Raw genomic sequence first — 22,400 nt, forward strand, 5'->3', positions numbered from 1 at the left:
GCTCAACCAGATTACATGTATCTACAGAATATTCCATCAACAGATAGGGAGTACACATTGTCCTCAGCAGCACGAGGAACTTTCTCTAAAATTGCCTGCCACACAGCAGGCCTTAACAAATGCAAATTTGTTAAGAATTTTCAGAGAATCCCTTGTGTCAGAGCTGTAGTAGAGTTCTGATTAGAAAACACAAGGAAGAGAAACCTCAGAAACCACAGACATAAGTGGAGACCGCACAACACAATTATTAATGACCAGCAAGCAGGTCATTGAGGAAATCAGGGAGGGAATGAAGAAATGCCTTGAGTCAAAAGAAAAAGTGCAAACTACTTGACCTTCTGGGATAGAGGAAGGTCTGGAGCTAGAGGTGCTCACATAAGACAAAAACAAAAACCCCCAAAACAGACAAAGAAAACACCAAACACTACACCCAGGCATGATGGCACATACCTTTAATCCCAGCACTCAGAAGAGCAGATTTCTTTTTTTGTTGGTTTTTGCTTTTTTTGTTTTTCGAGAGGGTTTCCTCTGTGTAGCTTTGTGCCTTTTCCTGGAACTCACTCTGTAACCCAGGCTGGCCTCAAACTCACAGAGATCCTCCTGCCTCTGCCTCCTGAGTGCTGGGATCAAAGGCGAGCGCTGCCACCACCACCACCCAGCTCAGAAGAGCAGATTTCTATAAATTCAAGTCCATCCTGGTTTACACAGTGAGTTCCAGGACAGTTGGGGTTGTACAGTGAGACCATATGTCAATAAACAAACAAAGGCCATAGGTAAATAGCCTAATGACGGACCTTAGCACATAGAAACAAGGACCCAATCCAACCCCTGTAGATGGCAAGAAGTAAAGATCGGGGTTGAAATGGATGAAATAGTGAAAGAACAGCATCAACATATAATACTACAAAGCTGGTCCTTTGGAAACATCAAGATTGACAAACCCTTCAACAAAGAGAAAGGGATAACAAACCAAATTAATGACATTAGAGATAAAAAAGAGAGCTGTAGCCACAGACTTCAGTATAATCTGGACGCATGTGAGGGACTATTTTGAAAATGTATATTCCAAACATCTGGAAACTCTAGAATGAATGGATAAATTTCTAAACTCATATGGCTTACCAAAATTGACCTACCAAAATTAAATCCAGAAGCTATAAATAATTTAAACAATCCAACAACTAGTGGTATTGAAGCAGTAACTAAAAATCTCCCACAGAAAGAGGTCAGGACCAGATGGATTCACTGCTGAATCCTACTAAACCTTTGTGCAAAAGAGAAAGAGAGAGAGAGAGAGGGAGGGAGCATGTGTGTGTATCTGTATGTGTGTGTATGGATGTGTCTGTGTACCTGTGTATGTCTGTGTAAGTGAGTGTGTGTGTGTGTGTGTGTGTGTGTGTGTGTGTGTGTGTGTGCATGCAGAGATCAGAGGTGTTCGTTAGGTGTCCTGCTTATCACTCTCCATTTTATTCCCTTGAGATGAGGTCTCTTGCTGAACCTGAAGTTAGGCTGGTAGCCAACCAACCCCAGTGAAGTGCCTCTCTTGTCTCTGTACCCGCTCATTCCTAGCTCTAGGGTTACAGCACACATGCAACTGTGCCTGGCTTTAAAAAACATTGTTTTAAGAGTTATTTTTATCTTATGTGTATGGATATTTTGCCTGCATGTATGTCTATGTACCATGTGTGTGACTGGTGTTCATAGAGGCCAAAAGAGGGTATTAGATTCCCTGGAACTAGAGTTACAGACAGTTGTAAGCTGCCACGTGGGTGCTGGAAATCATATCTGGGTCCTCTGGGAAAGTAGTCAGTGCTTGTAACCACTGAGACATCTCTCCAGCCCCCATGCCTGACTTTTTATGTCAAATCTGGGGGATTTGAACTGTCTTCTTGCCTTTGCCTACAGAGCAATCTTGCAAGCCACCTACTCTACTCATCAGGAAGACTCTAATACTTCTCAAATTGATCCACAAACACCATGTGGGAATTCACTCTGCCAGTGGCCTTGGGGTATCTGGCTTGATAGAGACATGGTTTTCTCTGGGTATGTGGCTGCTTAAAACTGAGGAAAGAGCATGTGCTCTCTCTCTCTGGTGGTGGTTGGAGGTGGAACCATTCACAATAGGCAGAACGGAGGGGAACTGTGGCTGTTTCCTTTGTTCTGTATCCGTGAGTGCATGTTCTCATCATTTTATATCTTAATAAATCCTTGATAGCCTTTTAACAGATTCTCATGGCTTCACTTACAAGAATCAGAAAAGTGTTTTAGCAACCTTTTGAGATATAACTCAAGAGCTAGTGAAATGCTGAGTATGGCTATTGCTACTATGATTCACCATGTGTGACTCCTCTTTGAGGAACCTGTAGGATACTTGGGTATGCCTAACCCCTCCACATTCCCTTGGGAAGCACACACCCACACTTGGACATGCCCTTCTTTCCAAACTCTCTGGTTCTCCGTAACTCTCTTGTTTGACCTCTCTTGATAAAACCTCCCCCAACAACTGGCTAGGCCTGGAATTCTTTTCTGTGTCAAAGCCACAATTCCTGGTTTGGCCTTACTCAAGATCCCTAAAAGATTAGGGAATGGGGTGGGAGAGGTGGCTGAGCAGTTAAGATCACTTGCTACAGGGTGGAGAGATGGCTCTGCTATTCTTCCAGAGGCCCTGGGTTCATTTCCCAGCACCCATATGGCAGCTCACAACTGTCTGTAGCTTCATTTCCGGGGGTTGGACACCTTTACACCAATGCACATAAAATAAAGATAATAAACTTTAAAAAATTACTTGCTGCTCTTCCAGCAACCTTGGATTTGGGTTCTAGAATCCAGACAGGCAGCTGGTAACCAACCACACATAACTCCAGTTCCAGGAGATCCAGTGCCCTCTTCTGGCGTCTTTGGGTATGTGTATTCACATGGCATATATTCACACAGACATACACATACACATTAAACTCTTTTATTAAGGGAACTCCTCCTGTGCCTAAGGATGGCAGTGTGAAAGCTGTGTCTCTGTCTTTTCACTGCTGCTACCCCAGACCCTGTATCAAAACACCGGGCACAGCGGCATGTTTGTATAATCCCAGCATTGGGGAGGCAGAGGCAAGAGGGTCTCTGGGCCTTGGTAGTCAGCCAGTCCACCCTAATTGATGAACCCTAGGTAAATGAGATCCTGCCCCCATTTTAAAAGTAGGTAGACAGCATTCCTGATGATGACATCTGAGACTGTCCTCTGGCCAACACATCCACCCTCTACCTCCTCTCCCCACAGTTACACACACATGAACATGTGCAAATGAACATACATGCACAAATGCACATGAATGGCAGGGGGATGAGGGAGAAGGGTTGGAGAAGAAGATGAACAAAAATGTGTTTCAAAATGCCTCAATAAGGGGTTGGAGAGATGGCTCAGTGGTTAAGAGCACTGACTGCTCTTCCAGAGGACCACGGTTCAATTCTCAACACCCACATGGCAGCTAACAACTGTCTGTAATTCCAAGATCTGACACCCTCACCCAGACCCACTTATAGGCAAAACACCAAAGCACATTAAAAAATTAAAAATAAATTATTTAAAAAATGCCCCAGTAAAACCCAATACTTGGTACAAACAACAACAAAAGGTTTCTTATAAGCTTTTAAATGGCATAGGAATAAAAACAAAACCATAGAGCAATGAAGAAAGTTAGTTAGCTCATGGTTGGTCTTCTCAGTGCAGTATTACATCCTTTTCTTCGGATTGGAAATGCCACAGTGACATTGTTTAGTCTTAATGTCCTGCGAGGACAGCAGGGTCGAATGCTCTCAAGTTCTAACTTTTCAGGCTCTGCATCTCCCCGTGCCCATGTGCTCTGTGTCCTCAGAGTAAACGGCTAGAGGAAGTGAAAAGAGAAGAGAGGGAGCTGCTGGAGGCCCAGTCCATCCCCCTGAGAAACTACCTGATGACTTACGTGATGCCCACGCTGATGCAGGGGCTCAACGAGTGTTGTAAGGTGAGACCTGAAGACCCCGTGGACTTTCTGGTAAGATTTCTTTAAAGCATTTTTTTTTCCCCAGAGCTGAGGACCGAACCCAGGGCCTTGCGCTTGCTAGGCAAGCGCTCTACCACTGAGCTAAATCCCCAACCCCTCTAAAGCATTTTTTAAAAAGTTGTATCTATTTTATATATATGGTTGTTTTGCCTGCATGTGTCTATGTACACTACCTGTGTGCAGTGCCTACAAGGCCAGAAGAGGGCACTGGACTCCCTAGAACTGGAGTTGTAAGAGGGGTTATGAGCACCTGTGCGGGTGCTGGGAATCAAATCCAGGTCCGCTGCAAGAGCAGCAAGTGCTCTTAACTGCTGAGACATCTCTCAAGCCTCAAGATTTAATTTTTTAAAATATGAAATTGAAGTATGGCGGAATTCAACAGAAAATTTGCTGAGTTTGAGAAAATGCACATCTCATTGCTTAGGAAATAGCTTCTAATACGTTCATGGATTACAGTTAAGATTTCTTCTTTCTCCTCTGAGTATTCTTTTGTAAAAAAAAATATATATATATATATATATTTTTTTTTTTTAATATATTCTTTGAGAACTCAGTAAACATATACAGTGTATTCCGATCCTACTTTCTCCTCTCAGCCTCCAGCTCTTCCCAGACCCCACATTCTCCCACACTCCCTTCCGACTTCATGTCATTTTTGTTTCTTTCTTTTGATAACCCGCTGAGTCCCATTAGTGCTTCCTTAGGGACACGGGCAACACACCATGGACTGTCCCTAAGGAAAACTGAATCCCCTCCTTTAGCGGTGACCAACTGTCAATAGCTTTGCAACTAGGAGTGAGGGTTCACATGCCCTTCTTCTGATCATGCTCTTTTGCCTAATGTTGTACAAGTTCTTTAATCGTTTATTTGGAAGGAAAGAATTTATGCACTCTCAAACTTAAACACTGCTAGCACAAATTCATGGCAATAAATGCCTTGTAAATTGCTAACTTTTGGGCTGGGGAGATGGCTTATTGGGTAGAGTTCTTGCTACTCAAAGTGTGAGGATTTGAGTTCAAATGTCCAGAAACTATACAAAGCTGGGTGCTATGGCCTGACTTTTTAATCCCAATACTCCTATGGTGAGATGGGAGGCCGGGGCAGGAGAGTCCCCAGAAACCCACAGCCCAGCTAACTTGATGTACACAGTAGCCAACAACAGAGGGGCTGTCTTGGGCAAAGGTGTGGAAGGTGAGAGCTGACACCCGAGGTTGTCTTCTGATTGCCACATGCACACTGTATATTGGTGGGCACACACACCTGTATATCAGTGTACATGCACACACACACACACACACACACACACATACACACACGCCCCCCTCCCCAAGACTTCAAACATGAAAAACCAGTTGTTTTCTCTCTCTTGTAGGCAGAATATCTCTTCAGGAACAATCCTGAAATGCAGTAAAGATTCATCAGTGGTGGAATGGTGGCTCGTGGAGCGTCACAGGGAGAGCTCAAGTTAAATTTGCAATTTGAAAAACAGCTTTTGAAAATGCTTTTCTAGGGTTTTTTTTTGGGGGGTGGGTGGGTGGGTGGGTGGTGAGGGGGAATCTTAATAAAGTAGAATCATTAAAAAGCTATATTACAATGAATGACCACTGCTTTATGGAAACAATATTTGAAAATTAAAGGCCAGACAGTGGTGGCGCACACCTTTAATCCCAGCACTCAGGAGGCAGAGCCAGACGGATCTCCGTGAGTTCCAGGCCAGCCTGGTCTACAGAGCAAGATCCAGGAAAGGCGCAAAGCTACACAGAGAAACCCTGTCTCAAAAAAAAAAAAGAAAGAAAGAAAGAAAGAAAATAAAATTAAACAGATAAGACATGCATGCACAGCCCAGGGATTAATGTTTTTGTTTGTTTGTTTGTTTGTTTGTTTGTTTTTGAGATAGGGTTTCTCTGTGTAGTTTTGGAGCCTGTCCTGGAACTCTGTAGACCAGGCTGGCCTCAAACTCACAGAGATCCGCCTAGCTCTGCCTTCCAAGTGCTGGGATTAAAGGCGGGCAACACCATGGCCCAGCCACAAATTAATTCTTTTTGTTTTGTTTTGTTTGTTTGTTTTGGGTTTTTCGAGACAGGGTTTCTCTGTGTAGCTTTGCGCCTTTCCTAGATCTTGCTCTAGACTAGGCTGGCCTCAAACTCACAAAGATCCTGCCTCTGCCTCTCAAGTGCTGGGATTAAAGGCGTGCTCCACCACCTCCTGCAATTAGTTCTTTCTTTCTTTCTTTCTTTCTTTCTTTCTTTCTTTCTTTCTTTCTTTCTCTCTCTCTCTCTTTCTCTTTTCTATTCTTTTATTTATTTATTTATTTATTTATTTATTTATTTATTTATTTATTTATTTATTTTGAGACAGGGTTTCTCTGTGTAGCTTTGCACCTTTCCTGGATCTTGCTCTGTAGATCAGGCTGGCCTCAAACTCACAAAGATCTGCCTGGCTCTGCCTCCCGAGTGCTGGGATTAAAGGCGTGCACCACCACCACCTGGCCCCTTTTATTTAATTTATTTTTTTATTTTCTGGAGCTGAGGACAGAACCCAGGGCCTTGTGATTGCTAGGCAAGCTCTCTACCACTGAGCTAAATCCCCAACCCCAATTAATTCTTAAGTATAGGCACAAACTATGTTTTTCTCCATAAAAAAATAAAACTCCTGTAAAATCTTATGTAGTATTATTTTGAAGAAATTGCTTTCTTTTATTGGTTAAGGTTAGTTTTTAAAGCGCGCGCGCGCGCGCGCATGTGTGTGTGTGTGTGTGTGTGTATGAGAGAGATCTTTTTAAACATTTAAATAATTTGCCTGGCAGTAGTATTGCATACCTTTGATCCCAGCACTCGGGAGGTATAGGCAAGTGGATCCCTGTGAGTGTAACAGCAGAAGAAGATCCCACCCCAAAAAGCAGGACTAAGAACCATTGCTAACATCCAAAGGGTAGCTTCAGATCTTGCTCACATGGTAGAGTGCTTGCCTAACACAAAACCCTGGTGTTGCAAGCGTTTAATCTCAGCACTTGGGAAGCACAGGCAGGAGGATCTCTATGAGTTCAAGGCCAGGCTGGTCTACAGAGCGAGTTCCAGGACAGGCTCCAAAGCTACCCAGTGAAACTCTTTAGAATAAGGATTAGCCTATAGAAAAATGTCTGCTGTAAACCAAACAGTGAAGGGAATAGGAATCTCACTTACACAACTTAAGCTTCTTCTGTATCCCAGAATCTAATCAATATTTGTATGTATAATTCAGCTATCATTTGGCTTAAAAGGGCTTATTGGGAAATGTTATCATTTATACTATTTTCTATGGAGAAAATATTTTACTGTTTAAAATAACCCTGGACTTTTAAATTATAACCTGTTTTTATGTTCAGGCTATCTGTGTATTATTTCTCCTGCAGTTGTATATAAAATATTTTTACATAAAAAAGATTAAAGGCATTCACCACCACTAAAACAAAACAAACAAAACCTGAGTAACATCCCTAGTGATGGCACCTAGGATTGGGTTTTCTTGGCCAATTATTAATGAAAGGGCAGGAAAGAAGTGAGTGAATATCTATGGGGCATCACCATGGGACATCAGGGGCACTAGGGGACCTTCTTGGGGTTCTTTGTCTCATTGATAAGAGAATTTAAGAAAAGGCTCAAATGGAAGCTCGAGGATAGAGTTTAAAAAGAAAATCTCTGGAAGAAGGGGAGGAAAAGCCTTGCCATTTGAGATAAGCCTACATGAAGGTCAGCCAACTAGAGGCAGACAGACATGGTGGGGAGGGAGCTTTAGGGAAAGAATAAAGCAAACCCTAAGTACCAGGGACCTCAAAAGCTTTGTCCTTAAGCTCTGGCTGGAAAGAAAGACAAGAAAGACGAATAGTTGGGCATTTCTAATGACGATTCAGAATGGTGAGCATACCCTGCCCAACCTCATGAGGCTCACAAGGTATGTGCCAGGGTGGAGATTTTAGGAAGGAAAAATACTGTTATTTTAAGATGAACCCATCTTACAGGGATAGTTCCTCCTTCTTAAGGGTGGTCCTGTAAGTAGGGCCTTGACCTGCCAACTGGATTAACTTTTTTGTTTGTTTTGAGACAGGGTTTCTCTGAGTAAGAACCCAGGCTGGCCTTAAACTCACAGGGATCCACCTGCTTCCACCTCCTGAGTGCTGGGATTATAAATGTGCAGCAACACCACTGGTTTCATGTGAAAAATTGGCATATACTTCTAGGTGTGGGTAGATCCTCGTCTCCCAGTTTAAGAATTAGCGGTGGTGGACTTGAGGGTCAGCTAGCTACATGCGACCCTGTCTTATAAAAACAAACAAACACACACACGCACAAAACAACAACAAATAACCAAAACATTTTAAAAAAACAATAAAATGATTAAAAAAAATAAACAGACCCCCCCAAAAATCCTAATGGTTACTGCCAACTTAATCTAATTGTTGACGTGGTCTAGAATCCCCAGCCCTGTATATTTGCTCATTTGGTATCAGAAACACATCTCTGGGCAACACAGATAGACACAGAAAGCCGTCGTCAGAGAGGGGACCACAGCCACACTTATGGGTAAGGCTATCCTGGGCACTATCATATATAAAAGTCCTCGCAACGCTGTGCACTAAGCAGTGCTCCCACGAAGCGGTCAGGCAGCAGTTGACAACGAATAGCCCACGATGCCAGGCATCCTCCGCGCCTGGGCGGCACCGCACGTGGCGCTTGCTTGGGCCGCGCCCCCTTTTCATTGCTGTCCCGGCCGTGTCACTCTCATCCGCCACGACAGCGTCGCGGCGGTAAGGAACTATTGCCTGTCGCTCAGAGCCTCCCGCACCAATCCCACGCACCACCACGACAGCGTGAGATCACCGGGGACAGCCCTGAGCCACCTTAAGAACTACATTTCCCGTGAGGTCATGCGGTGCCGGGAGGCGAGTACGCAGGCGCACGCTCCGTGTGCGTAGCGGCGTCAGCCGTTCTAGAACGTTGCTGTGGTAGCGCTCGGGCGCCATGTTAGGACGAAGGGGAAGGAGGAGAAGCGCTTAAAGCGGCGGGGCGCGGGTGTGGGACTGGGTTGGCCCTAGGGCTGAGGCAGGCCCCCGTCCCTCCCGCCTCGGTGGATCATGCCCAGGGCGGCAGCGGCGGCGGCGGTCGCGGGGGGGAAGTGACTGGGCGGTGCCGGCGCCGGAGACGATGCCGTTGTAAGTGATTGGCGTGCTGAGTGAGGCGCACGCCGGCCGGGCCCCGGGGGCGGGGGGGGGGGGGGGGGGGAGGCGCACGGGCGGCCTGGGCCCCGGCTTCCGGCTCCTCGGACGCCGGTCCCCCCCGAAGGCCCAGGAGCAGACCGGCGCCTGGTGCGGACTGGTGGTCCGACTCTTCCCCGGCCCCTTCCTGTCCCGTTTTCACCACGGCGCCGTCCTGCCCCCCGAGTCCCACACTTCCGCTTCCCTCCTTGAAGCGGGTGAGGAGCCGGGACCCGGGTGCAGGCCGCGCTGGGGGGCTAGGGACTGCTCCGGAACGCGGGGCTGCGGGCGGCGCCTTCCCTGCTTTGTTGTGACTGGGCAACCCAGCTTGAGCGCACTTCCTGATGCCTCCAGCCCTCGGGTCACTCATGTTGTGATTCCGAGTGTGGGCTTTGAGCTAATTCACTTTGGCCTTCTAGTCTCACTAGGTCTACTTTACACACTTTACCTTAGTGATTTTTTTTTTCTTAATTTTCTTCCTCTCCCCTTTTCTCCTAAGAAAGATATTGCAAGCCCATTGTTGGAATCCAAAAGTAGATAAGAGCTTGCATTCTACCTTGGTATATAAAGGCTTAGCTTGTGCGATTACTGTTCTTTCATAACATGAGAGGCAGTTAATTTGGACACAGCCTCAGTATGATTGTACTTAATACTTTAAAAATGGATTTTAATGGGCTCTTCGTTCTCATATCCTGACTCAACCCTGATGTTTTGTTCAGAGAACTGTCAGATATATTCTGTAATGATAACATTTGTTAGGCTTAACTAACTACAGTATACAAATGTAAAACGTGCAAACTTCCCATTGACTCATTCTTCATGGAACCGAGGGTCAAGAAGCTCGAGTCTATAAAGTTTGGTGTTTTTCAGTGGGAGTCAAACATGAATGGTTGGAATGTTGTCACGTGGTAACCTTGTATTAACTCGTGTTGACTGCTCTTTCTGATACATCAGTAGTAGGAAAAAAAAGATGGATGCACACCCTAAAGTGAAGACTTCCGGTTAGAAATAATGTTAAGTAACTTATGTCTGGAAGTACAGGTAGGAAGGAGAGTATGCATTTCCATTTCAGCACACTTCCAGAAGTGAAATGGTACAGAGAAGATGAGCATGGGCATTTCAAGGTTATAGAAACTTCCAGTTACAGACTTAAAGTGCGATTTACTTCAGATGTATAAAATGAAGGAGCCAAGACAGATTGACATGCAGATGGCCCCATTTTGGTTAGTTTAATAGGATTTGAACTCGACTGCCAATTTCTCACGGGCCTAGTTTAACCCAGAGAGTACTGGGAATCTTTAACAATGTAGGGGAACCAAAGACTACCTAGTTCAGGAGGCCAGATCTTCCTTCTCGTTAATGTACTTTGGTTGGCCCTGTAACTGCTGAGCTCACTTCACCATGGAAGGCTTGTCTTGCTTCTCGTTCTGGTGTCACTTGTCATTGATTCGTTGCCTTTGATGTGTTGAGTTGTGATTTCCTAGTTATTTTGTATTTGACATCCAGTGTGATTTTTAGTGTGCCTGTTAGATTTGGGTGTGTTAAGTTGGGATTGAAGTGTAGACAGCTCAGCGGACTGGTCAGAAAGGATTGAATCATTGCACTCACAGGTGTATGTTTTGTCTAAACTGAATAAAATTACATGCATAACCTGGAAAATGCTGATATGTTTTCCTGTAGTGGTGAAACTTTGAAAAGTTCTGGAGAAAACAAAGAAGCTTTAAAAAAAACCCTGAAAGTTCTGGAAGTCCATTAAGAGAGCTTCTCACCAAAATGCTGTTGACATCTGAGCTGCATAATTCCTTTCAGGGAGGTCTTCCCATGTCTTCTGGGGTCTTCAATATAGTACCTCTGACTTGTTTAGTAAGATGCCAGCAGCCTTACCCCAGTAACTTCCTGAAGTGACAACCACGCAGATGTCCAGACTTTTCCACATGTACTTTGGGGTGCATAGTTTGTTGGTTCAAGAACCACTGCATTAGCCAGGCGGTGATCGCGCACATCTTTAATCCTGTGCAGAGGCCAGCCTGGTCTACAGAGTGAGTTCCAGGACAGCCAAGGGTACACAGAGAAACCCTGTTTTGAAAAACCAAAATAATAATTAAATAAATAAATAATAAAATTAAAAACCCTGCTGCATTAATGCAAAGTATATATAATTTTATTCTCCTCTTGCCTTATGTTAATGGCCAAATCATTATTTGTACCAGTATCAGTGTTAGCATCCATGCCATACTCTCAGAATGTTGTTGAAGTTGTTGGATGAACTATTTAGTGAGATTTAAAGACAGTAGTTCTCTTGAGTGTATCCAAGGGTACTTTTACTAGGAGTAGAATGGGAGGACTTGCCTGGAGTCTAATGTTATAGCTGGGTCCTGCTGATGGACACAACGTGGCTTTGGCTTAGTGTGGCCTGCTGGTGCAGGAGGGAAGGAAGGTAGTGGACCATCACTGAGGTCCTTTCAACAGGGTTGAAAGCTTCTGTTGGTTTTGCTCTTGGCATTTGCACTGATGGTGTAAGGCAGTGTGGAAGACTGCTGCTTGAGCCTTAGAAATCTTATGGTGCAGGCTCTTGAAGTGTACGGGTGATGAATACCTGTAATTTCTGCACTGGAAGTGAGGGACAGAGGTTTGAATCCAGCTTAAGCTACATAAGACCCTGTCTCAAAGACATCAGACAACAGTTTATTATTGGCATATGTTGTAGGGGTTTTTATTTTTCACAAAATAATGGGTTTCATTGTGATGTTTTTTACACATGTATGATATACTTCTGTCATGTTCACCCCTTAACCATCTCCTGTCCCCTTCCTCCTTTATTCCTCCTCTTCCCCTGCAAAGAGTCTCCTTTCTTGTTAAGTTTTTGTTTTGTTTTTGTTTTCGAGACAGGGCTTCTCTCTGTAGCGTTGGCGCCTTTCCTGGAACTTACTCTGTAGCCCAGGTTGGCCTCGAACTCATAGAGATCCCCCTGGCTCTGCCTCCCAAGTGCTGGGATTAAAGGCAGGCACCAACATGGACCGGTGTTTTATTTTATTTTTTTCATTTTAATTAATTAATTTATTTATTTTGAGATAAGGTCTTGCTATCATCCAGACTGGCCTCTAACTTTTTTGTTTGTTTTGTTTTTTGAGACAGGGGTTCTCTGTAGCTTTGCACCTTTCCTGGAACTTAGCTGGCCTCAAACTCGCAGAGATCCGCCTGCCTCTGCCTCCCAAGTGCCTTTGGGATGCATCCCAAAACATGCATCACTAATGCCTGGCTGGGTTGAGTATTTTGTTTGTTTTTCCAGACAGGGTTTCTCTGTGTTGCTCTGACTGTCTGAAACTTGCTCTATAGACCATGGTGGTGTGAGCTCTAAGTGTGGTCTAACTGGTAATCTTTTTTTTTTTTTAAATATTGAACAGGCTGGATGTAGTATACAGAACAGTTTTTTTGGTACACAGTGATTAATTTTTCCTTAAGGCTGAAACTTTGGTGCACTGTATTTGAAGTATCTAAGAAAAACACAATTTAAAAACAAGGTAGTATTAAGGAACAAAAGCAGACTGATAGAAGAGAGGGGCAGGTGGCTGTTTGTTAAAGAAAAGGTGTTAATGAGGTAATTTTTAGAAAAATAATTTCTAATATAGAACACGTGTGGGTGAGGGTGCACACATCTATACATATTCTTGTGGAGGCCGGAGATTGGTGTCAGCTACACTGGCTGGCCAAGGAGCTCCAGGGATCCATTTCTGCCTTCTCTAGTCCCCCCAAGGGCTGGAGTTACAGACACTTGGAGCTAGGAATCTGAACTCAGATCTTCATGTGTGGGTGTGGTTGTGAGTGTCTGTCTGTCTGTCGGTAGTACTTGACTGAAACATCTTTAAGATTGGAGGTTAGTATTGTTAGAGTATTGTTTGCTCTTCAGTAAATGGTGATTATGGTTTTTGGAGTGCTGATTTCTGTTAAACATGTTGATGAGCATGTTTGATTCCTAGTCCCTGACCACCTTCATCTTTTTACTCAAGGCAAAAATATCTTCTGGCTTGATAACATAATTTTCTTGATTTTTTTTTTTTTTTTGGATTCAGTAGAACATTTCATACTTGGTAAATCCCTTTTATGTCAGCAGTACACTTAAGTTTACCCTTCATTTGCATATAGGCAAGTTTTTTTTAAAAAATCTACTTTCCATGAAAAAAAGACCATTAGAATGCTTAGCTAGTTCTCATTTCTTTGTGCCTTTAATTCTGTATGTTTGGTGTCCACACAGCTTTTTAAATTAATTGTGATATCCGCTTATAATGTTCAAAACAGTGATGTTAGGTAACAATTGGTTTCTGTCCTGGTTAGGTTTTTTTCTTTTTGACACAAGCTGAAGTTATCAGGGAAAACAACTTCAATTGAGAAAATGAGTCAGATTGCCTGTAGGCAACTCTGCGGTGCATTTTCTTGATTAATAATTGATATGGGAGGGTTATGGGAGGACCCAGCCCACTGTGGGCGGGACAAAATCTGTGCAGGTGGTCCTGAATTGTGTAAGAAAGCAGACTGAAGAAGGTGTGGAGAGCACACTGGTAAGCAGTTCTCCTCCATGGCCTCTGCTTCAGTTCCTGACTTAAGGCTCCTGCTTGAGTTCCTGCCCTGACTTCTTCATGATGGACCCTAAACTGTAAGCAGAAATAAACCCTTTTTCTTTCGGGTTACTTTCGGTTATGGTGTTTTATAACAGCTAAAGGAACCGAAGATGGTTCCCCTTACAATTGGTTAAACCGATTCTCACAGTAGCACTTGATAGTTTTTAAAACGTTGTTTACTCATGTTTATGTGTGTGGATGGATTGACTCTTGTGTGTGAGTAGCAAGTGTATGTCACTTGTGTGTCCTGGGGATTGAATTTCGATTATCAGGCCTTGGCAATAGGTGCCTTTACCTATTGAACTATCTTGCCAGCCTGATACATGATATATATATATATATATATATTTTTTTTCGAGACAGGGTTTCTCTGTGTAGCTTTGCGCCTTTCCTGGAACTCACTCTGTAGACCAGGCTGGCCTGGAACTCACAGAGATCCACCTGCCTCTGCCTCCTGAGTGCTGGGATTAAAGGTGTGCGCCACCACCGCCTGGCGATACTTGATAATTTTAAAGGTACGAATTTGTAGATTGGTACATAAACCAGCTCTGGATTCCGTACCATATTCTCATTCTAGTGTTGTTTTCCATCTTGTGTTGTGTTGGGAGCTGTGTTTGATTTTCTGCTTTGAAGGTGTGGAGTTTGTTGTGCTACAAGTGCAAGCTGGCTACAATCTGGCATTTCTCATCTGTCTTACCTTTCCCTTCTGAGATCACAGATAGGCACCATTATTCCAAACTTGTCCGTGTATTTTAAAAATTAGCTTTTGAATGGGTGAGCGAGATGGTTCAGCAGATTAAGTACATCCAAGTTCAATCCCTAGGTGGAAGGAGCTCATCAACTCTGTAGGGTTTTCTGCCCTCCACATGTGAGCTATGCTCTCTCACATCACGTACACATAAAATAATATTTATATAAGAAAATATTTATATAAAAATATTTATATAAAAAATATTTATATAAGAAAAAGCAAAGCTGCACAGAAACCCCAGCTCGAAAACAAAAAAGGCCGGGTGGCGACGACAACAACGGGGCGGTGGTGGTGCACACCTTTAATCCTAGCACTTGGGAGGCAGAGCCAGGCGGATCTCTGTTAGTTCCAGGACAGCCTGGGCTACAGAGCCTGATTCAGGACAGGCACCAAAACTACACAGAGAAACCCTGTCTCGAAAAACAGCAACAACACCACCACCAAACAAACAAACAAAGAAAAAGCTTAGAACATTTTTAATTTTTGCCCAGTTTTTCGAGACAGGGTTTTTCTGTATATCCCTGACTGTCCTAGACCTTGCTTTGAAGGCTGTCCTAGAACTCACAGAGGTCCACCTGCCTCTATCTGAGATTAAAGGCATGTGTCACCACCACCCAGCTAAAACACCTTTTCAAGGACTAGAGATATGGCTCAGTGGAGGAGTACCCACAGCACTGCAATGGGAAAAAATTCAAGTTTGTTTAGTGTGTAGAACATTGACTGTATGTGGAACATGTATTTACTATAATACTCACTGAAATGGACACAGTGTAATATAGACACTAGAACCTAGGGTCTGTTATTTTTTGTTTTTGAGAAAGATCTTGGTAGATCTAGGAGGCATGGGGAGGAAATCAATGGTGGATGATTATGGTCAAAATAATTTGTATGGTTGTGTTAAGTTCACAATAAATTGATAAAAAGGTTACTATTACTGGTTTTTTTGTTTGTTTTTTTTTTTTATAGTCCTTGCTGTCCAAAACAACACCCTTATGGAGAGGGAAAATGACCTAGCCTTTGATTGAATTACTATGTTCTTTTCCTGCACAATCAACCTAAATTGACAGTTTGGCCTTGGGTTTCATCATACTTTATTCATTCCCTTGGGTAAAACCTATTAAATCATTTGTTTGAGCCTCTGCTGCTGCTTACTAAATACTGATGGACGGACCACCTTTTCATAAAATTTTAATATGTAGCAAGGCATGGTGTTGTCAGTGTTTGCAGTTCTAACACCCAGCAGGCTGAGTCGGGAGGATGGAGTATTCTAGGCATGGGTTTAAAGAGGAAAAGTAGCTGTGTGTGACTAACATAGAATAGGTGGTAACTGGTTAATTAGCCATCTTTAGAATCCTAGGTTAGCACCCCTTGTTGCTAAGTTATTGTTTAATGATAAACTCCTTGTGAAAATCTGGAACTCCAGGTTGTGGCCTAGACTGGCCTCAAATTCTTATAAATCTGCCTCAGCCTTGTGAGTGCTCGGATTACAGGAATAAGACACTATATTTGATTGGGAATTAATGCTTAAAATTTGTTTTATTATTTTAAATTATTCTGTCTGTGTGTGGGGGGAGGGAATGTGCACATAAGTGTGACCAAGGAGGCCAGAAGAGGACATGAGATCCCCCTGAGCTAGAAACTGAACTCCGCTGGTCCTCTCTAGGCAGCGAGTGCTCTTAACCACTGAGCCTTCTTCTCTCCAGGCCCCAGAATTAATATTAAATACATCTTGCAGTACCTTTGAGAGGTTCCTTATTCCTTGTCTGCCCAGATTTCTTTTTACTGCTTAAATAATGTTTAAATATATAGGAATTATTACAGTAAATAAGTTATTTTAGTTTATTTGATTACTTTCAAAGAATAGCCAACAAGTTAAGCTTCATTTTTAACATAGAAATGATGGCATGTTTTTGATTGGGTAGTTGCTATAAAGTGTTAGACAGTGGATCTGTTGATAGGAGGGGCCACAACCTATTTCAGATTTCCAGCATTAGGAGTCGAGGATTCATCAGTGATCTGAGCTTTGTATAAATTGTGTGGTAAAGTACTCAAAATAGTAACTATTGGTAAAACAGCTCTGGTGTTAGTCGTCTGCTGCCCCCAACCCCATCCCCTTTCCCTTCTGTATGGCCGTCTCTCGTAGTCTCTCTCATAATGTCTCTCTTGTCAGTTCTTCTTTGGGTGTTGAGACCAGGTCTCACTGTAGTCCTGACTGGTCTGGAAGTCACATTTTAAAGTTTATTTTGTGTGTATGTGTGTGTGTTGGCGGGGGAGTACAAGGACAGTTAATTTATCGGAGTTGTTTCTCTCTCACACTGTGTGGGTTCTGAACTCAGGTAGTTAGGCTTGGCAGCAAGCAAGTGCCTTTACTTACCGAGCCATTTTAGCCCAATTAAAAAAGTTTAAAAAAATGTTTTGTGTGTGCGTGTGAATGCTGTCTGCATGCATGTACACCTGCATGCCAGAAGAGGGCATAAGACCCTATTATAGATGGTTGAGAGCCACCATGTGGTTGCTGGGAATTGAACTTGGGACCTCTGGAAAAGCAGGCAGTGTTCTTAACTGTTGAGCCATCTCACCAATTCCCCAATTAAAAAGTTTTAAAGTTAGATTTATTTATGTGAATTTGCAGGCACATGTGTCCCATACATAGTTTTCATGGACAACTTGTGGGAGTTGATCTGTGCTCCCAGGGATTGTGGGAGTTGGTTTAGGTCCTCAAGTTGTCAGGTTTGATGGCAAGTGGCCTTTAGCTTCTGATCTATCTCCCCAGTCCTTTTTGGTTTTGCTTTTAAAGTAGTGTAGCCTAGTTGGCCCTCCAGGTCCTCCTGTGTCTGCCTCCTAAGTACCAGAATTAGAGTTTGTGTCACTTGCTTTTTCCTTCTGGTGTTTGAAGTGCTTGCTTCTCATTACCTAAAGTAGCTGTGATGATTATGGTACATTCCAACATGCTCTGCTTTTTGAAGTACATAAGGATACACATTGTGAAAGATGTAAAGAGGTACCAGAGGGTAGAGTATGTGGAGACCCAGTGAACTTAAGAAGCTGTTTCTGTCTTCATTTGTAGTAGTAGAGTTAAGAAAATTGGTAGTTATGTAAAGTGCTTTGACTCACTCTGTGGACTGAGATTTCAATAAATGCTCTTACTGGAATTGTACAGCCTTTTCACCTGACATCGTGAGCATTTTTCCTTGCTACCCCATGAAATACTATTACATTATTTTGTATGTAAATATGTGTAATATATGTGTATAATATATATGTACATTTATATTACACACATAACTATATTAGGTTTGCAAGACAGTTTGAGCCCTGGATAGCCACAACCTGAGAGTTCCGCCTGCCTCGTGCTGGAATTAAAGGTGTGTGCCACCACACCTGGTAAATTACTATGTGGCATATTATTTCCTAAGCATTTACTGTAACTAGACAGTCTTTCACTAATGATACTTAAATGGTTTCCAGTCTTTTCTGTGATGTTTTATATATAGGGCTCCAATGAACAGTCTTAAATGATCTTGTTTATATATTTCTCCTATGAGAAGGGTCAGATTTTAGAATGTGGAAAATCAAAAGAAATAATTACAAGTGAGTGGAGTAGATGTCAAGCATGCCTCACTCTGGAATAGCCCTGGAGTACATGATGTTCCTGTCAGTCCTATTTCTGTATAGGAATTTGAGGCCATATATATTTTGGACAGTCTTAAGATTTTTTGCAACCCTAGGCTTAGGTGCTGCATCCTCATCCCCCAAGATAGTTTCTCTTTAGTACAGCAGGGCTTCAAGCTCATGACCATTCTCCTGCCTCAGTCTCCAGAATGTTAGGATTCTAAGCTTAGACTCACCATGCCCAGCTTGTTATGTGGTATCTTATTAAGTGTGTTGTAGCTGGGCGGTTGTGGCACTCACCTTTATCCCAGCACTCGGGAGGCAGAGGCAGGCGGATCTCTGTGAGTTCAAGGCCAGTCTGGGCTACCAAGTGAGTTCCAGGAAAGTCGCAAAGCTATACAGAGAAACCGTCTCGAAAACCAAAAAAACAAAAACAAAACTATTTATGAAAGTTGGGCATGGTAACACATTCTCATCCTAGCATTCCCAGTCGGAAGGAGAAGGGTGACAAGTTGCAGCTTAGCATGGGCTACGTGGCAAAGTCTTGTCTCAACTAAAACAAAACAAATGTTATTTGTGATCGAATTTATAATCCTGGGCCAGTCTAGAGGACTGTAGTTGGAGAATCTCAATGGAGCAGTGAATATCAAGCTGATGCAGTTTTGTGGGCCACGGGTGAGTGTGTAAGGTTGAGACACTTAGAGTTGGGGAGGGTGCTGAGACAACATCTTAATAAGTTGCTGTCTCAGCTGTCTATAACTCCTCCTGCCTCTGCTCCTGAGTGCTGAGTTACAGATGTTTTCTACCACTCCTGCTTTTGTGAAATGGGTTTGAGGGCTGCCTTTCTAGGATAAATTTTGAAAGGAATTTGATAACTAATGAAAACATGAATTCAGACCGGGTGGTGGTGGTGGCCCATGCCTTAAATTCCAGCACCCGGGAGGCAGAGGCAGAGCCAGGCGGGTCTCTGAGTTCGAGGTCAGCATGGTCTACAGAGCGAGCTCTAGGACAGGAACCAAAACTACACAGAGAAACCCTGTCTCTAAAAACCAGATCAAACCAAACAAAAAAGCCCATGAATTCAGTTAATTGGTATATCTTAATCATAGATTCTGTAAAATCTTCAGGTTTTTGGCTTTAAGAAAGTGCTTGGTGGTCTTGTGGATTCCTGGTTTTTAGAAGGAACACAACAGCCCAGTATGCAGCACATTTAAGAAGAGCAGACTGAAGAGACCAGAGGGGAGTTCATTGATGCAGGGGATAAATCAAATTCTTATTAATTTAATAAATATGACTCCAGTCTGAATGAAAGCTGACACAGCACACAACTAGATCAGGGCACTGAAGCATGATCCTAAGTAGTCTCATTAATAAAAACCAGGAGTTAAATATCAGGATAATAACCTGAAAGATCAGAGAAATAGAGCAGTCACCAGCATCTTTTCTGTCTCTTTTTTTTTTTTTTTGAGCTGATGATCGAACCCAGGGCCTTGCACTTGCTAGGCGAGCTCTCTACCACTGAGCTAAATCCCCAACCCACCAGCAACTTTTTAACATCTCCAGATCCTCAGACCCAAAGGGGGCCAGACTAAAAGGGGGCCAAGATCTGTCTTCACCCACCTTATAGTCCTTTTTCCACCTCCAGATTAAAGGTGTGAGCCTTCTAAGTGCTGGGATTAAAGGTGTGCACCACCACCACTCAGCCTCTATGGTTAACTAGTGGCTAGCTCTGCCCTCTGTTCCCAGGCAAGCTTTATTTGTCAGAACACAAACAAAATAAACAACAGGATACAACAGGACACAGTGATTAGAAGACACACAGAAGCTGGGAGGTGGTGGCGCACACCTTTAATCCCAGCACTCGGGAGGCAGAGCCAGGCGGATCTATGTGAGTTCATGGCTAGCCTAGTCTACAGAGCGAGATCTAGGACAGCCTCCAAAGCTACCCAGAGAAACCCTGTCTCGAACCCCCCCCCCCCAAAAAAAAAAAAGACACACAGCATACAGCTGAGTAGTCAGTAACAGGCAGAATGGACTTCCAGGTGTGCTTATCTGTGTTGGTATTACAAGACAAAAGCAGAGCCCAGTGGATATGTACATAAAAGTGTCCTGGTACTCAATGCATAACATTTATCAAGTATAACTTTCTATAAAGGTGTCAGAAACTTAGTTTAAATACAGCTCTTTACTTCAAGTTGGATTTGTATGCTATTTACCCCATTACATAAGAGTATCATCCATTGAGTCACATGGTAAGTGTTTCATTTAATGTGAGTTTCATTTAGTTAGTGTCTTATGTCAAAAAATGGCATTTACTTTTCCTTTATTGAGACAGGTCTCATTGTGTAGGCCGAGTTTTGTATTGGCGGGGGATCTTGTCTCCTCCACCTTCTGATTACTGGGCTTACAGTACACCAGATGCTCAGTTGAAACATTCCCTACTCCTCCCCACCCCCTCCCAGTTTTTATCAGGGTTTTAGAGATAACAAAACCCTGCAAAAAGACTTCTTGTTAAAGTTTGTAAAACGTTTATTTTCTGTATTGTATTCTTACCTAGCAAATGTGTTCTGTATTGCTGACTCTCTGGCTGTGAGTTGATCTGGGCTTTTCCATTTATTTTGGTGTTTCAGTGACTGGGGAGGAGAAATAATTTATTGATATATTTTACTTTGAAGTATATAGAGACATTTTGTTGTGAAGCAAAATGTCTTTGAAAGTAAAAATTTGGAGCTGAGCATGGTGATACATGCCTGTTACTCTAGCATTGTGGGGCTAAGGCGAGTAGGTAGAGTTCATGGCCAGCCTGGATTGCACTGCATTTCCTGTCTGAAAAGAAGGAACATGGCAAGGATCAACTGTTTAGAAGCACATTTTACTAAAGTACCTATTCCATCATGTTGATTAATTTCAAATTGTAGAATTTTTTGGCAGTAAAGAAAGTTTATCCAATTCCATTTTTAGTCCAGTTACAACGCAGGGATCACAACAAACGCAGCCCCAACAGAGGCACTATGGCATTACCTCTCCTATCAGCTTAGCGGCCCCCAAGGAGACTGACTGCCTACTCACACAGAAGCTCATCGAGACTCTGAAGCCCTTCGGGGTTTTCGAAGAAGAGGAGGAGCTGCAGCGCAGGTAAGATGTGTGTGTGCTGTATGCGCGAACTTGAAGATGCTTCTCCTCAGTGACTGTGGAGTCACTCTCCACTCACTCCATAGGTCAGGCTACTCCCTAGAGAGAAGGTGTTTTCTACAGAGAGCTCTGTTACCTTAATTATGTTTTGGGGGGTTGAGGGAGCAGAGCAGTTTTGGTTACGGTTTAAACATTGCACATTGGGCAAGTACTCTACCACTGAGTTACGCTTAGTCAATTTACATTTTTTGATGGGGCTGCAGATAGCTTAGGGTAAGAAAACTGGCTGCTCTTACAGAGGGTCTGGGTTTAAGTTCCAGCTCCACATTGTGATTCTTAGCCATCTGTATCTCCAGTTTCAGGGTATCCAGTGCCCTCTTCTGGCCTTTGTAGGCACAAGGCACACATACACATGGCTTTTAGTTATAAATGTAGGATTGTCAGGAGAAAAGGAAATGCTTTAACCAGTGTTTCAGTGCCAGTGTATAACCACTGTTAAGTGTCTGATCTCTTATGTGAATTTTGAGACTGGGTGTGGTGTCTCACACCTTTAATCTCAGCACTGGAGAGGCAAAGGTGGACAGATCTCTGAATTCAAGGCCAGCATGGATTATATAGTAAAACCCCATTCATAAACAAACAAATAAATAAATAGAAAGAAAGAAAGAAAACCTAATATAGAAGCAAATACCTGTAATGCCAGGACCTGGAAGTCAGGGAGGATTGTAAATTCTAGGCCAGCCTGGGCTATGTGATTAAGACCATGTCTCAAAAATGAGAACAAAAGTAAAACATAGCCACTTATTTATAACTTAATGTGTAATAATGGATAAATTGATAATTGCTTTATCAACAGGATTTTAATTTTGGGAAAATTAAATAACCTGGTGAAAGAATGGATACGAGAAATCAGTGAAAGCAAGGTAAGGTCCTACAACCAGTTGGTCCTATTTGAGTGGATTCAGTCTTTTGTGGTTTGTTTGGTTTTGAGGTAGGAGTTAACTGTATATTGCTCTGGAACTCAC

The 22,400-nt window shown here is 43.0% G+C and overlaps 2 protein-coding genes across 3 annotated transcripts in view; both read left to right on the top strand.

Annotated features, from left to right (window-relative positions):
- The window catches only part of Ak7 (adenylate kinase 7), an 80,220-nt gene extending 74,682 nt beyond the window's left edge, over nt 1-5,538 (top strand). Inside the window, exons 17-18 of the mRNA XM_036206314.1 lie at nt 3,867-4,025; nt 5,407-5,538. Of these exons, the coding sequence (XP_036062207.1) occupies nt 3,867-4,025; nt 5,407-5,445 (198 nt within the window). The 3' untranslated portion in view covers nt 5,446-5,538. The remainder of the gene's footprint in view (nt 1-3,866; nt 4,026-5,406) is intronic.
- A 3,462-nt stretch (nt 5,539-9,000) lies between these two features.
- The window catches only part of Papola (poly(A) polymerase alpha), a 48,719-nt gene continuing 35,319 nt past the window's right edge, over nt 9,001-22,400 (top strand). For both annotated transcript variants that reach the window (XM_036206306.1, XM_036206307.1), the window contains exons 1-3: nt 9,001-9,222; nt 21,205-21,378; nt 22,232-22,298. In XM_036206306.1, coding sequence (XP_036062199.1) covers nt 9,215-9,222; nt 21,205-21,378; nt 22,232-22,298 — 249 coding nt within the window. In that variant the 5' untranslated portion in view covers nt 9,001-9,214. The remainder of the gene's footprint in view (nt 9,223-21,204; nt 21,379-22,231; nt 22,299-22,400) is intronic.

Source organism: Onychomys torridus, chromosome 14, assembly GCF_903995425.1.
Source record: "Onychomys torridus chromosome 14, mOncTor1.1, whole genome shotgun sequence".
In the NCBI taxonomy this organism is placed as follows: Eukaryota; Metazoa; Chordata; class Mammalia; order Rodentia; family Cricetidae; genus Onychomys; species Onychomys torridus.